The following is a 13,741-nucleotide window of genomic DNA, read 5'->3' as shown; positions in this document are numbered from 1 at the left end:
TTTATAAAAATATTAGATATCTATATTATATATTAAACTTTTTGTATATTTTTTATACACGTAATTTCTTGACTCCCCTTAAACCAAAATTTTTGGCTCCGGCCTTGTCCTTTATTTCTCACAAGGTATCAAAGATTATAAATTACAATTATGATTTAAAGGATTTTAGCTATTATATTTTCATTCAAATTAAAGAAAAATAGACCTCATTAATGCACATTTTTAGTTCTTATTATAACATAGGTTAAACACATTTTTAATTAATGCACCTGCTAAACTAAAACGGTCTAACCTACATTTATAGTCAATATTTGAAAGGCATGACAGAGATAAATAAAAAAATAGTCAATATTTTTCTTATCCATGAGAAAAAAACAGTTAACAGAAAGTTTATAATAATTTTCGTAACACCGTGTTCCCGTTAAATTAGACATCCTTGATAAAATAATATAATAGAAAAACAATTCATGAAAAAAATTAGTTAACTCTAAGTCAACATTACAGTCTAAATTTTTGTTTTTATGTAATATAAATAGATCATTTTACAAGTACTGCTGATTTAATTACTCGTTAAATTATATCGATTCAATAGCTGTTATTTATGAACAGAAAACTATATTTTATGATAATACTTTTATAAAATGTAACAGAATATATTTTTATAGTTCCGATACATATGTTTTGGAAATTTATTGTTTTGGCATTACCACATAAAACCCAAACAACTACTATCAAATTTGAAAAGGAAACATTTAGAAAGAAGACTCATCATAACCTCACTTTTTTGCACACTTTTTATTAATCACTATTTTTCATTAATCACCACTAATGCCCCCACCTTAAAGTTGTGTACGTATGTCCTCCTCCCGTTACATATTCAAGATACATTTGTGCAAATATTCTACAAAGAACTTTGTGCACGAGTTGCCAATACCATACGCTCCATTGCTTCCAAACCAAGAGAGGACCAAAAACAATTCCATGACCAAAAACCAATCCAAATCCGACACTATTCAAATTCCAATCAATTGTATAAGCTAGCCTTGGCTCTGCCTCTTCATCATCTGCATTGTTAGACAATGGAGAACCGTATAGCCTTGGCTCTGGCTCTTCATCATCTGCTTTTTTAGACAATGGCAAACCGTATAGCCCCTCATTACCTTCATAGGAATCATTTTCAAATGTGCTAAATTGTGCACCTGTTGGGATCTTTCCCACCAAATGATTGAAGGAGAGGTCTAAAACTTCAAGACAATGCAAATTTGTAAGCTGCATAGGAATTTCTCCACTCAGGGAGTATTGTGAAAGGTCCAGGGACTCCAAGTTTCTCAAGTTACCCATTAAGGAAGGGATTTCACCAGACAAAGCGTTGTTTGACAAATTGAGGACTCTGAGTTCTTCAAAATCCATTAGGTCCTTTGGTATAGGTCCTTCAAAATGGTTGGATGAGGCATCAATGGATGTTAAGATTATATACTTCCCTATAAGCATCAATGGATGTTAAGATTATATACTTCCCTATAAGCATCAATGGATGTTAAGATTATATACTTCCCTATAAGCATCAATAGTCCACCTTTCCAAACAACTATCGAATTATCTGCATAATGTGCACTGCTATCCTCGGATTCATAAAACGACTTCTCTATAAACATTAATCCACCTTCGTATTTCTCAAGCAATCTTATATTTCTTTTCCAGGTTGCAAAATATTTTCCCGACAGTTTGCCACTAAAATTATTGAAAGCGATGTCCACAATTTGAAGCATTTCCCAAGTCTTATTAGATTCAGAACATCTTAGGGAACCCTTAAATTTGTTATTTCGCAAAACAAGGATTCGAAGGGTGGATATTTCCTTTAAAATGCATGGAAAGCCCCCAGTGATTCGATTTGATCCAACGTCCAATACCTCTAACATTGAGCAATAAGCAAGAGAGTTTGCAATTGAGCCATCTAATAGATTTCCATGAAGATTTAAAGTCCACAAAATACAGGAAGCTGGAACTGTATCTGGAATAGAGCCTGAGAGATTGTTGTTCTTGAGATTTAATACTTGAAGAGTTTCACTCATTATCATTAAACAGGGGGGAATTGTTCCAGCAATGTTATTAATGGAAAGATCAAGCCTTTGAAGTGATGAAGCATTGCAGATGGACTCAGGGATACTGCCGTGCAAAGAATTGTTTGAAAGAGAGAGAAAATATGTCTGAGAAAGGTAATTACCGATATCTCGTGGTATAAGAGAGCTAAAATTGTTGTTTGATAAATCCAAGAACATTGCATCTTTAGGAAAAACAGGTATTGGCCCTTCAAGTTTATTGTAACGAAGGTCAAGGTAATCCAAGTTAGAAGTAAGATTCGGAAAAGGTCCTTCCAACTTAGTCAACAAATTGTAGGAAATAATAAGATCATAAAGATCAGGTAGTTTCCAAATCCAGTTGGGCACTATTCCTTGAATCTGATTATTTGAAAGATCTAGATGCATTAATGTGGACAAGTTTCTCAAGAAACCAGGGAATGTTTTCAAGTTACAAGATGCGATGTTTAGATAGAGAATGCTGGGAAAGGAAGAAGGGCCAACAATTGTAAAATTCCCATTTACTGACAACTTGTTGTATGAAAGGTCCAGTTCAGTTAAACTTTTAAGCTTATTCAGCTGGAAGATAGATGTTGGAAAAGGCCCTGACAGATCATTGCTACTCAAATCAAGGGTGTCTAATATAGAAGAAGACACATTTATGAATTCATCTAACTGACTAAGATGATTGCGGGAAAGCCGAATCTCTTGCAGCAGTGGGAGTGCAAAAAGGGATGAAGGAATCGTCCCAGCTAGATTATTGTTACTCATATAGAGGGTAACTAATCTAGAGGATGTAACATTCATGAATTCCTCCAATTGAGTAAACAAGTTGTCTGAAAGCCAAAGGTTTTGCAGTGATGGGAGTGTAAAAAGGATTGAAGGAGTCCTCCCAGTGAAAGAATTATTACTCAAGTCAATATGGACAAGATTTTGCAGTCCTTCAAAGTAAGATGATGGGAGTATACCACTTAAATTATTATGAGAAAGATCTAAACGGTTAAGTTTTTTAACCATAACGAAGGATATCATTGGACCGGTGAAGCTGTTATGTGACATATCCAGGTAATTGAGTTTTGGTAGGTTTGACAGTGAATTGGGAATTTTTCCACTAAAACCACAATGAGAAAGATCCAATTCGGATAAATTCCTCATGTTACCAATAGAGGGTGGAATTGATCCAGTGAAGTTTGTTTTACTTACTCTTAAGGTCTGGAGAGATCCCCTCAATGGAAAGTCAGGAAAGAAACCATGGAGATTGTTGTTTGAAGATATGTCAATAAGGGACAATGCTCCGATGTTAAAGACCTTCTGTGGAAATATTCCAGTCAACTTGCAATTAGAAAGCCTTAGCATGGTGAGACTTTTGAAATGGGCAAATGTTTCTGGCACCGGGGATGATAAATCGTTCTCATCAAGAGCAATGACTGATAGACTCTCAAGTCTTGCCAGGGAAGGATCTAGGGGTCCCAAGAGATTGCACCTTGACAAGCTCAGTTCTTGCAAGTCACGCAGGGACAACAAAGCACTGCACCATTCATAACCTGGAGCTGATATACTTACACCATCCAGATACAGTTGCCTGATACTGGTGAGATTTTGGACAAGGCTTTGTAGATTTGGGTCCTCAAGTTTCAGGTGCTGCAAAAAAGAAGAGATATGAAGAGTAATCAACCTTGTCAGCTGAGAAATCTCTATTGGAATCTGACCCACAAAGCCAGCATATGACAAATTCAGATAAGTTAACTTGTCCAAGTTGTTGAATCCAGAAGGAATGACAGAATTGAAGTTATTTGAAGCCAAATTTAGACTCTGGAGATGCTGGAGATTGAAAAGAACACTTGAATTGCCAAATCCACCAGAGATTGATTCTCTACTGAGGTCAAGAGCAGTAACATGTCCCTCATTGTCACAGGTTACTCCCATCCACCTGCAACAATCATCACTTGCATTCCAAGACTTCAGCCTGCTGCTATTTCTGTCTGCCATGTTTGTGAATGTGAGGTTGTTCTTAAATGCAGTTTCTGTCTGCCACTGTGTTTTCCACTTAACTTCAGCATTTTTAACTTTTTGAGTTTTTGTCCTTAATTTGGTTCTCACTGTCATTTTTTAAGGGTTATCCTTCAAGAATCGTGCAGCAGATGATTGGTTTTAATGTATGTAAAAGTTAGTAAGACACAACTGTGCACAATTACAAATGCTAAGGTTGATTGATACTCTTTGCACTTTAACTTTTAACAGAAATTACAAAGGTAGCTCAGAAAACTGTATTTCTATGCTTTTCCATGAAACCATTTTAGAAGTTGTTCAACACTACAAAATCACTTTCTTTCCAAGAGCATTCCACACGTCCAAAAAATTGAGCAGTTGCTATGAATAGACAACCAAGCTAATGAGCATGCACCGTTTTTTCCTAGAAATTGAATGCTTTTGTCAGATTAGAGACTTACAATTTATAGTCTTGCCCAGGGAATGGGATAGAAAAAAACTCACAACATATAATTAATAAGGCTCATTTTCTTTTGGCTAACGAATGGAAAGCCAGCAGGTTTAGAGACTTTTGAATGATTCGCCCTTCTAACAAGGGGTAGAATTAGAAAGAACCAAAAAGTTGGTGGAAATTTGAATGGAATGTTCTTTGAATAGTTACATGATTTTCGAAACATATTAGAAAAGAGAGGCTGTAGTTTGTAGTAGTTTTGTACAGAATAATGATGATGCACATGTGTGAATTTTTCTCAATATTTTGCAGGATTTTAATTTCAGAGGCATATGTTGTACTTAATTGTTGAAACAAACAAGATGCTCCAGTGTTAAAATATTAGAATAGTAAAACAAACAATTGCTGAACAAAAAACAGAGAGTAACCAGATGCTCCAGTGTTTGGCTAATGCAGGATGACAGGAAGAAAATTATTAAATTAATAAAAAGAAACATGCAGTAATACACCTCATTGGTTGTAGTATTAAAGTTCTAGCAATGTCTATTATCTGAAATGCAACACTTCTCATATATATAGTGTGCTCAATAGAAGATAAATAAAGGTTTTGATGTTTACATATAAATACAGAGTATTTGACAAATTTAGAGAAGATCTGATTACCTTAATCTCTATAAATTATTTATTTCCTAGCTGGTTATTTTCTCTTAGGTGAGTAAGACAATTTGGCTAATGATTTAATGTAAACACTAAATATTTTTCCTTCTTGACTGCAGGTTCAGTCCACTACGAAACAATGGATCAACATTTGAGATATGAATATTCTATTCTTTGTAGCCATTCTAGTGTATTTTAATATTCCATCAAGTTTCTTTCTCAGCCTACGTTGTCTCCAATGTTCCTCTTACAAATGGTCTATTCTTTCCGGCCAATTCTGAACATCATGTAAAGGGATTCAATCATTGTTATAAACGTCTTTGTTGGGTTGGAATTGGTTGAATTTACCTATATTTATTACTTAAATCGACCAAAGTTTAATGAATTGGACTGAGTCGAATTTGTATAATTATTTTTTCATAAATCTGACCTAAACCAATCCGATCATAAACGAGTTGGTTGCCTTGGGTTAGTCGGATCTACAAATTTTAAAAAAATATTTTTAATTTGTAAAAAATAATATTTTTCATAACAATAATTTATTTTTATCTAAAGCTTTGTAAGTATATAATGACTAAATACACTCAAAAGAAACTAAATCATGATTATATTTGATTAATAGAATTAATGATTTCAATGCTAATATGATATTTTTATTTTAGATAGAAATAAAGTATTGTATTAACATAAGAAAAGATAAAGATAAAAACAACAACTAAAAAAAGAAAAATTATGAATGGTTCAATTTTATTAATTGTATCTCGAAACAATAATTTATTATGATGTAAGACTTTGTAACATTTAGGCCAATTATAAGAATAATATAATAAATTTATCTAAGTGTAGAGTTTCAAGTCAAAAGATAAGGTGTATGCACATGGTGTATTGATTTTTTGTCACTAAGGTTTAAGTGACTTAAATATAAAGTGGAAGATTGCATTTTGCTAGATGAACCTTAGTTGAATTGATGCATTGAAAGTTATTTTTGTTTCAACTTTCAAGAGAGCTTATTTATTATAGTTGGTGTCAATCTTCACTATAAATATAGAAGAAAAATAGTGGAGATATACTACACATGAAGAGATTGTGCGTGAGAGGAGAAATTGTGAAAGAAAGTCACTTTGTTGAGAGAAAAGTATCTTTATCTGATAGTGTTATTATTTTTTGTAAGTTGAGTACTCGGGTTTGTAGAGTGATACACTATTTGGGGTAGTTACATTCATTTTTGTAATAGTAAATCACTTTTTGAGTTTGTTCCGTGAATATAAGTAAGAGGTGTCGAACCATGTTAAATTCTTGCATTTATTATTATTTTTCTCACGATGTAATCTTTATTGTATTTTCACGATACTTTGTGGGTGTGAGTAATTTTCTCTGTGAGAGCGGTGATGACTCAACATGATTTTCCAACACTAAGTGATAGGACATAAATGGTTAATATGTTGAAGTTGGGGATAAATCATTCAAGTAGTACATAAGTTGGATCCTTGGTAGAAATAATTATTAGTCAAACTTTTCTTATTTTCTAATTGAACTTTATCGAACTTTAAATTAGTGAGGATCTCTTATTTCAAATAATTCGGATGGTTAAGATAAAAAATAATAAAATAAAACAAGTGCATGTTTAAAGTATAAAAATATAACGAACAGTAAAAATTTCTTTTCAGTGCAATTTTGGACTTAATGCCTAACCTCTTTATGTAGTTTTATCGTTGAAAGGTGGAATTAACATTTGGCAGAAACTGCATTTGTCTTTCCCGTTCTTTTCAGAAGTAAGCCTTCTGTTGGAATTCAAATTAGCTTTGAGTGTGTGTGGGTGTAGCGCTAAATAATTTTTGGCGTGTTTATCCCGTCAGTAATTTCCAATGACAAGACAAACATGTCTTGTTCAGGTCTTTTTTTCCAAGACGTATCTGGAGGAAATTAATTTCTTTCATTGTAAAAGTCTATCACAGAATGATAATTGGAGAACTTGAAGGTGCTACGAAACCGAGACCAGTCCCAAAGGATCTTGATCATTATCTCAAAGGGTATGTTTGTTTATAGAGAATAAAAGTGAAAAAAGAAATAACTAAATAGTAAATGATCAAATACTTATTTTTATATTTATTTTAATTCAAAAATTTTATCTCAATACACTTTCTTTCTATTCCACCGAATAAATCCCAAAAATTATCTTAGACAACATTTTAAATTGTTAGGTCTAAATCATTATACATTTCATTTATCTTAAATTTTTATGTATAACATAAATATAAATTATTGATATTTTAATGAATTTTTATAAGTGAAAAGAATTATTATGTTAAAGGTCATTCACAATTATATTTTAATGAATTTTTATAAGTGAAAAGAAATATCATGTTAAAGGTCATTCACAATTATAGAAAGTATATTCTATTTCAACCTAATGTTCAACACGTTATATTCAGCACACTATTGTGGAAATTTATTTATATTTTAAATTAAATATATTGTTTTTAGCTTTAGCTTCACCCTCTAAAATCAAATTTATGACTCCTCCTGACTAGCAGCTTTGCATTCAACTATAGTCACATTTTAAAGTTAGGAAATAGAAATTCTTTTCAATTGATAAATTAATTTGTCTCCAAATTAAATTTTGTATTTTGCAGGTCTTCAAAACTTGAAAATTTTAAAAGTGTTAGACTTATATGCAAATTATATGGTCGGTTCAATTCAAGGTACCACTAAACTAAAATTTCATACACTCACGCGTAAATATAAATATTTTAATCAAAATTATTTTTAAGAAAATGTGACTTATATTAATTAATTATCTTTAAACTTTATTTATTGCTATTCCAATGAAGTTATTTTTAATTGAAAATTGATCAATAAGAATACCATAAATTTTTATTGCCAGCTATTTTTAGGTTGACAACTATATATAGTTTCATATGGATGCATAGCATTTTTTTTTTCAACATACCATTAACATGAAATATTTATTAGTTTTGTTTATGATTAATCTCAATCAAAGGATCTAGTTGATCATATTTAATAGGATCTGAAGTGGATCAGAAGGTCACTAGAAGGGGATTGAATAATAACACTTAATTAATTATGACTTTTTCTAGTTCTAAGAATATATCAAGTGTTTTACTTTTAAAAAGCTTTGTTAGTAGCAATCTTTACCATTTGATAGTATTTTGTATGAAAATATTTTTCTTGTAAAAATCTCATAAAGGTGTTGTCATACACTACTTAAGAAATTGTTCAAAAAAAATATCAAAGTCCAGGCAGTGTAGAATCTATATTTTATTTGTTATGCAACCAAATAGATGTTGCTTTTACACTTTGAACACAGTTTGAGAAAGTTCTAATGATTTTACATCAAAGATATAACATTGTAAAATATGTTTCTCAAAGAAAATGATATAAAAGCAAAAAATTAAAACCAGTAAAACGGATAAAACACACATAGAATTTACATAAGTTCATCAACAACCTTATAAAATACGAAAGGAAACAAAGTTTATGATACTAACTTATTTGAAAACATTTAATTGTTTTCCTAATGCGTGCACAACTTATAAAATAATATTAACTATTGTGGCTACTATTAAATACACTAAAAGTAGCTAATTTATCAAATTTGAAATTGTTAAAATCGTACTTGAAACTATGTCACAAGCTAGATTAAATAAACCTGTTTTGATTTCTATTAATATGATTATTTTAATTAAAAATCTTGATTATGAACAAATTATTAATGATTTTTCCAAAAAAAAAGCAAGAAGGATAAAATTCAAATAATTATGATGGTATAATTTTCTCAGTTCACTCTCAGGACATAAAAAATCTCAAGACAGGTCATGCATTCTCTTGTATGTTTGAAAATATTACACTAACATCAAAGGTGAAAATAGGTTAAGACGAACAAGGCTTTGGTTAAATAGGCTTATTTAAAAAACTCAACCCTTGACTTTAGCCTGTACCTATCATATGCTTTATATTTAGGCCCGGCATAACCTATTTGAGAGCCTAACTTGAGTTGTTAGCCTACTTAAAGGCCTATTTTATATTAAAGATTTATATAAGTTTGACTTCTCTTTCTATTGAACAATAGGCCATAAATCATTGAGAAAATTTTATGTGAACCAAACTATAATTTATAAAAATCAAATTGTTGTTACTCAAAGTGTCAAAAAAAGGTCAAGGTCGATCCTAAGCCTTGTCCGGATGTGCAATGACACAGTACCTACGGCTAAAAGGAACCTAAATTTTTTTTAAAAAAATAGTCATTTAATATCTTTTATATTATTTATTTTATTTTTCTAATTAATATAAAATTATTATTTTATTTCATGTCTCTTTTTGTTCAAATTAAGAATGACATATGATTAAAAAGTATTATTATATTTGGTTGTTAGTTTTTTTTTTATGTATTACCTTCACAAGTTCTCACTGAATGATTTTTTTAGCTCAATATAACATATCACAATGTAATTGATTTATGATAATAGATTTAAAATATTTTTATTTTTTAACAAAATAATAAACACAAACAAAAACACCAATTATAAATGAATAAAACTAAATATTAGTATTTCAGTAAAGAACAAAAGCATATGTAATATTTATTAATAGAAAATGATATTTTTTGTTGATGATAGGCAATAATGAACGAACTAACATATTTTCTTGGAGAGAAAGATATTAGATTAAATTATAAATATATAAATAAATTAAAGTTATGAAAAATGTGACAAGTTACTCGCCAATTTATCCAAATTTGTAGAGTCCAACCGGGATGGACATGAATTTAAAATATAGAAATCTTTTTTTTTAAAATATGAACTCATCTAGCTTGTGTTAGGGTGAAGATAGGAGAGTCAAACCTATCACGGACTTGTCTCATTGTCATGTCTATCTTATGTATAAAGATTTATGTTATGTAATTATTTTAGAAACAAATTGAGTGATATGTGAAAACATAAGAGTAAATTGAAAAAAAAAATGTAATATATTATTTTGAGATTTATTAAAGTTGTGTTGTTCATTTAATGTAAAAAACATGTAATTTTTAATAAAACTACATGTTAAATTTTTTATATAATATATACTTATATTTCGAATACTTAAATATAAAAGGACTAAAATCAACTTTTCACCTTGGATCCATAAAATCTAGGGACTCACCCGACAAATATGAAAATAAACCAACTAAGTTTTATAAAAATTAAGTTTAATACAATAATATGGTACAAGTTTATTGTCTTCAAGATAACTTAGTTAAAAAAAAATCTATTTTATAATAAGATCTCTAAATAAATTATAAATTTATCCCTCAATAAATTTACAACTCTTTATGTAGGTCTGTAGGTTGACATTGTAATATTTTTAAAAGATAAATAAATGTATGATTATAATACATTATAACAATTTTAACATAATAATACTAAACATATGGTTATAATTTATATTTACTTAAATAAGATGACATAAAATCTTTTTAAATGGCCTAAAAGGCTTTTTAAATAACCTAAAGTCTGATTTGGGCCTAACAAGGCTAGGTCAGTGGTTCTGTTGGAAACTTAAGCCTATTTTCATCGCTAACTAGCATTGACTTAACATTTGTCAAATTTTACATTAACATTTCCTACAAGGAAGATGAAATAATGGTTAAAAAAATAGAAAATATTTATGTAATTATATGAAATTTTAGGAAATATTGTTGTAATTTACTCTAATAAATATAATAAAAAATAATTTAAAATATCAAATATTTCATTTATATGTCATAATTCTTTAAAAAATTATGTCATCATATAATTAATATTAATATATTATTTTAAATAGAAAAATGCTAAATTGCATGAAGAAGAATTGCACGAACACAAACAAATTAATCTGATTGGTCGTTGGTCAATATTTTTATCTTCAGCGCCCACTAGCTTTCCGTCAATCCCAAATTATCGCTCAGAAGAAAAAAAAACCAAATTATTGGTTCTTTTTTATAAAAAATATTAAATTATGATCATTTAGTTATTAATATTAGGTTAACATTTTATAATTGTCGATACACTTATAGTTTACCTTCATAAGAATTTTTGTATATTTTCAAATAAATAATTTTCTTATTTATAATTATACTTTAATCTTGTGTTTTATTTTATTGTATAAATTTATTTTCTTCTAATATTTTAAATGTTATAGTTTCATATAAATTATAGTTTTTAGTTATTATAAATAAGATATTATAAGATAATATCTCAAAAAGAAGATATTATAAATAAGATCATGTTGAAATAATTTTTTTCGATAAATATTTATAAGAAAAGAAAGCAAGGTAAAAATAAAATAAAAATTATTCTCAAAGGATAAAAGTGAAAATAAAAATAAATGAAAAAAATTGAATTTAATATTCTCAAATCCTTTTTGCTTGCTGTTTTCCAAGATTGTGCATTAATATTGGGTTTGCGCATTCGAGTAATTCTGCTCTGGATCTCATTATCTAAGATTTATAGATAAAAAAAAATATAATTAAAAGAAAAGATCTAGTGAAGATGGACTAACTAGATCCCAATCGGAAGTTAATTATCAATAAATTTGATAAATATTATCACATCAATGTCATGTAAAAAAAATAGGGAGTTAGCCTTCCCCCACTATCTTTTTGGCCTGATTGATATATTTTTTTTTCTTTGATTGTTATTAAAAATGGATCACAAATAATGTATAATCGCTTACAAAAGAAACAATCATTTTTTTAAAAGGATAAACGAATCAATCATAAACATAAGATTGTTATTAAAAACAGATCACAAATAATATATAAAAGTCCTGGATAACTAATTTGAAAGGAAGTGACTAATATGCCCAGCAAGGTCCCATTATTCTTTCAGAAGTCCAGGATAAAATGCAAATCAAATTTATGCACAAACAGTAAATGAAAAAGACAACCATTTTGTACTATGGTAAAAATCAAATATACATAACTAATTTGAATGAAATGTTATAACTTGGCAAGGATACGACATAAACAAGTATTCCTTTTATACAAAAGCACAAGACGAGAAAAGTACAATGCAAAATAGCGGGGTCACCCTAGGGGTTGAATCTCAACACTCAAGTGTACATGATGACAATCCCTGTGTAGCTTCCATCCCTTACTTTGGGTTCATTGATGAAATTTGGGAGCTTAACTATGTCAAATTTATTGTTTGTGTTTTCAAATGCAAATGGGTTGATAGCAACACCAGTGTGCGGACCGATGATGTAGGATTTATATTGGTAGACCTAAAGAAACTAGCTTACCACAATGACCCTTTCATCATGGCAGAACAAGCTAAACAGGTATTTTATGTGCATGACCCTTGTGATGAAAGGTGGTCTATGGTTCTACACGGGAAAACAATTGGTGTTAATGTAGAAGATGATGATTCATACATTGATACTTATGTTAGTCCTTTGTCCACACAAATGGCTCCTAACATCATCGGAGAAGAAGAAGCTGAGGACGTTCATGCTAATCGTAATGATTATGATGACGGAGAATTAATTAACATCGTCTAATGTAATGTTCTAATTATGTATTTCATTTCGGTACATTCATTTACATAAATGATTCAGTTTTTTGATAATGTTAACTAACTCAAGTTTTTTTCTTTACAGGCCCATGGCTACTCCACCTGCCTCGCCTCCTCCTCCTCCTTTAGTAGCATCAGCGTCTCCGTCTACCTTGAAGCGGACACGCAAAGTCACACGGCTACGATCCTTGGCCATTAGACCACCTGGGACAGAGAGACCGGTGGTCCACGTCGATCCTGTGACCAGGAAGGCCGACAGTCCCCACAAGAAGAAATTAAGAACATATTTGGGGATTGTCGCTCGTGATAAGGTCGACGTGACATACGAGACTTGGAAGGAAGTCCCTGCTGCTCAGAAGGATTTGATATGGAAGGATATTCAGGTATTTTAGTTTTCATCTTTCATTTTCTTTATTAGCCAAAATTTATAATTTACTAACAATAAAACCTAATTTATTGTTTGTCAAACTGAATTTGATATTCCTAAAGCTTCTGACAGTAGGACAAAGAAGAAAGTATTTCAGACTGTCAGCGAGCGGTGGAGACAATTAAAATATGATTTGACGAGGAAATGGGTACTTGCAGCCGACAAGGACAGTGTAGACGACATTGTTTGTGAAAAATACGACATTAGCAAGGAGAAATGAACCCAGTTTTGTTAGACCCACAAAGACCTCTCGTGGGAGGTATGTACTTTGTCATTTTAATTGTTTTCCACTAAAAATCCAGTTCTTATAATACATTGTAGTAATCATTTTCATTAATGTTTGATTATTGCAGGATGTGCGGAAAAAGGCACAGGCCATCCAGAAGCAAAACACCGCCCCCCACGTATTGTCTAGTGGGGGTTATGAATATTTAGAACAGAAGCTGATGGTTGAGAAGACAAAGAAAAAACTGGAGGAAGCTGCTCAATCCGGAAGCACTGAGGGCGTGAATGACCCTTCATCTCCCATCAGATGAAACGTGAAGTGGAAGATGACCCGTACCAAGAAAATTGGGCAGATGACGTT

At 30.5% G+C, this 13,741-nt stretch overlaps 1 protein-coding gene across 1 annotated transcript; it reads right to left on the bottom strand.

Annotated features, from left to right (window-relative positions):
- Positions 1-717: 717 nt before the first annotated feature.
- Positions 718-4,184, bottom strand: LOC100806390 (receptor-like protein 6). The gene is made up of 2 exons (XM_026128248.2): positions 1,537-4,184; positions 718-1,462 (listed from the first exon to the last, which is right to left on the bottom strand). Exons 1-2 carry the CDS (start codon positions 4,182-4,184, stop codon positions 826-828), a joined length of 3,285 nt encoding a protein of 1,094 aa, XP_025984033.2. The 3' UTR covers positions 718-825.
- Positions 4,185-13,741: the final 9,557 nt, after the last annotated feature.

Source organism: Glycine max, chromosome 1 (assembly GCF_000004515.6).
Source record: "Glycine max cultivar Williams 82 chromosome 1, Glycine_max_v4.0, whole genome shotgun sequence".
Lineage (NCBI taxonomy): Eukaryota > Viridiplantae > Streptophyta > Magnoliopsida > Fabales > Fabaceae > Glycine > Glycine max.
This window is presented reverse-complemented; position numbering and strand designations above follow the sequence as displayed.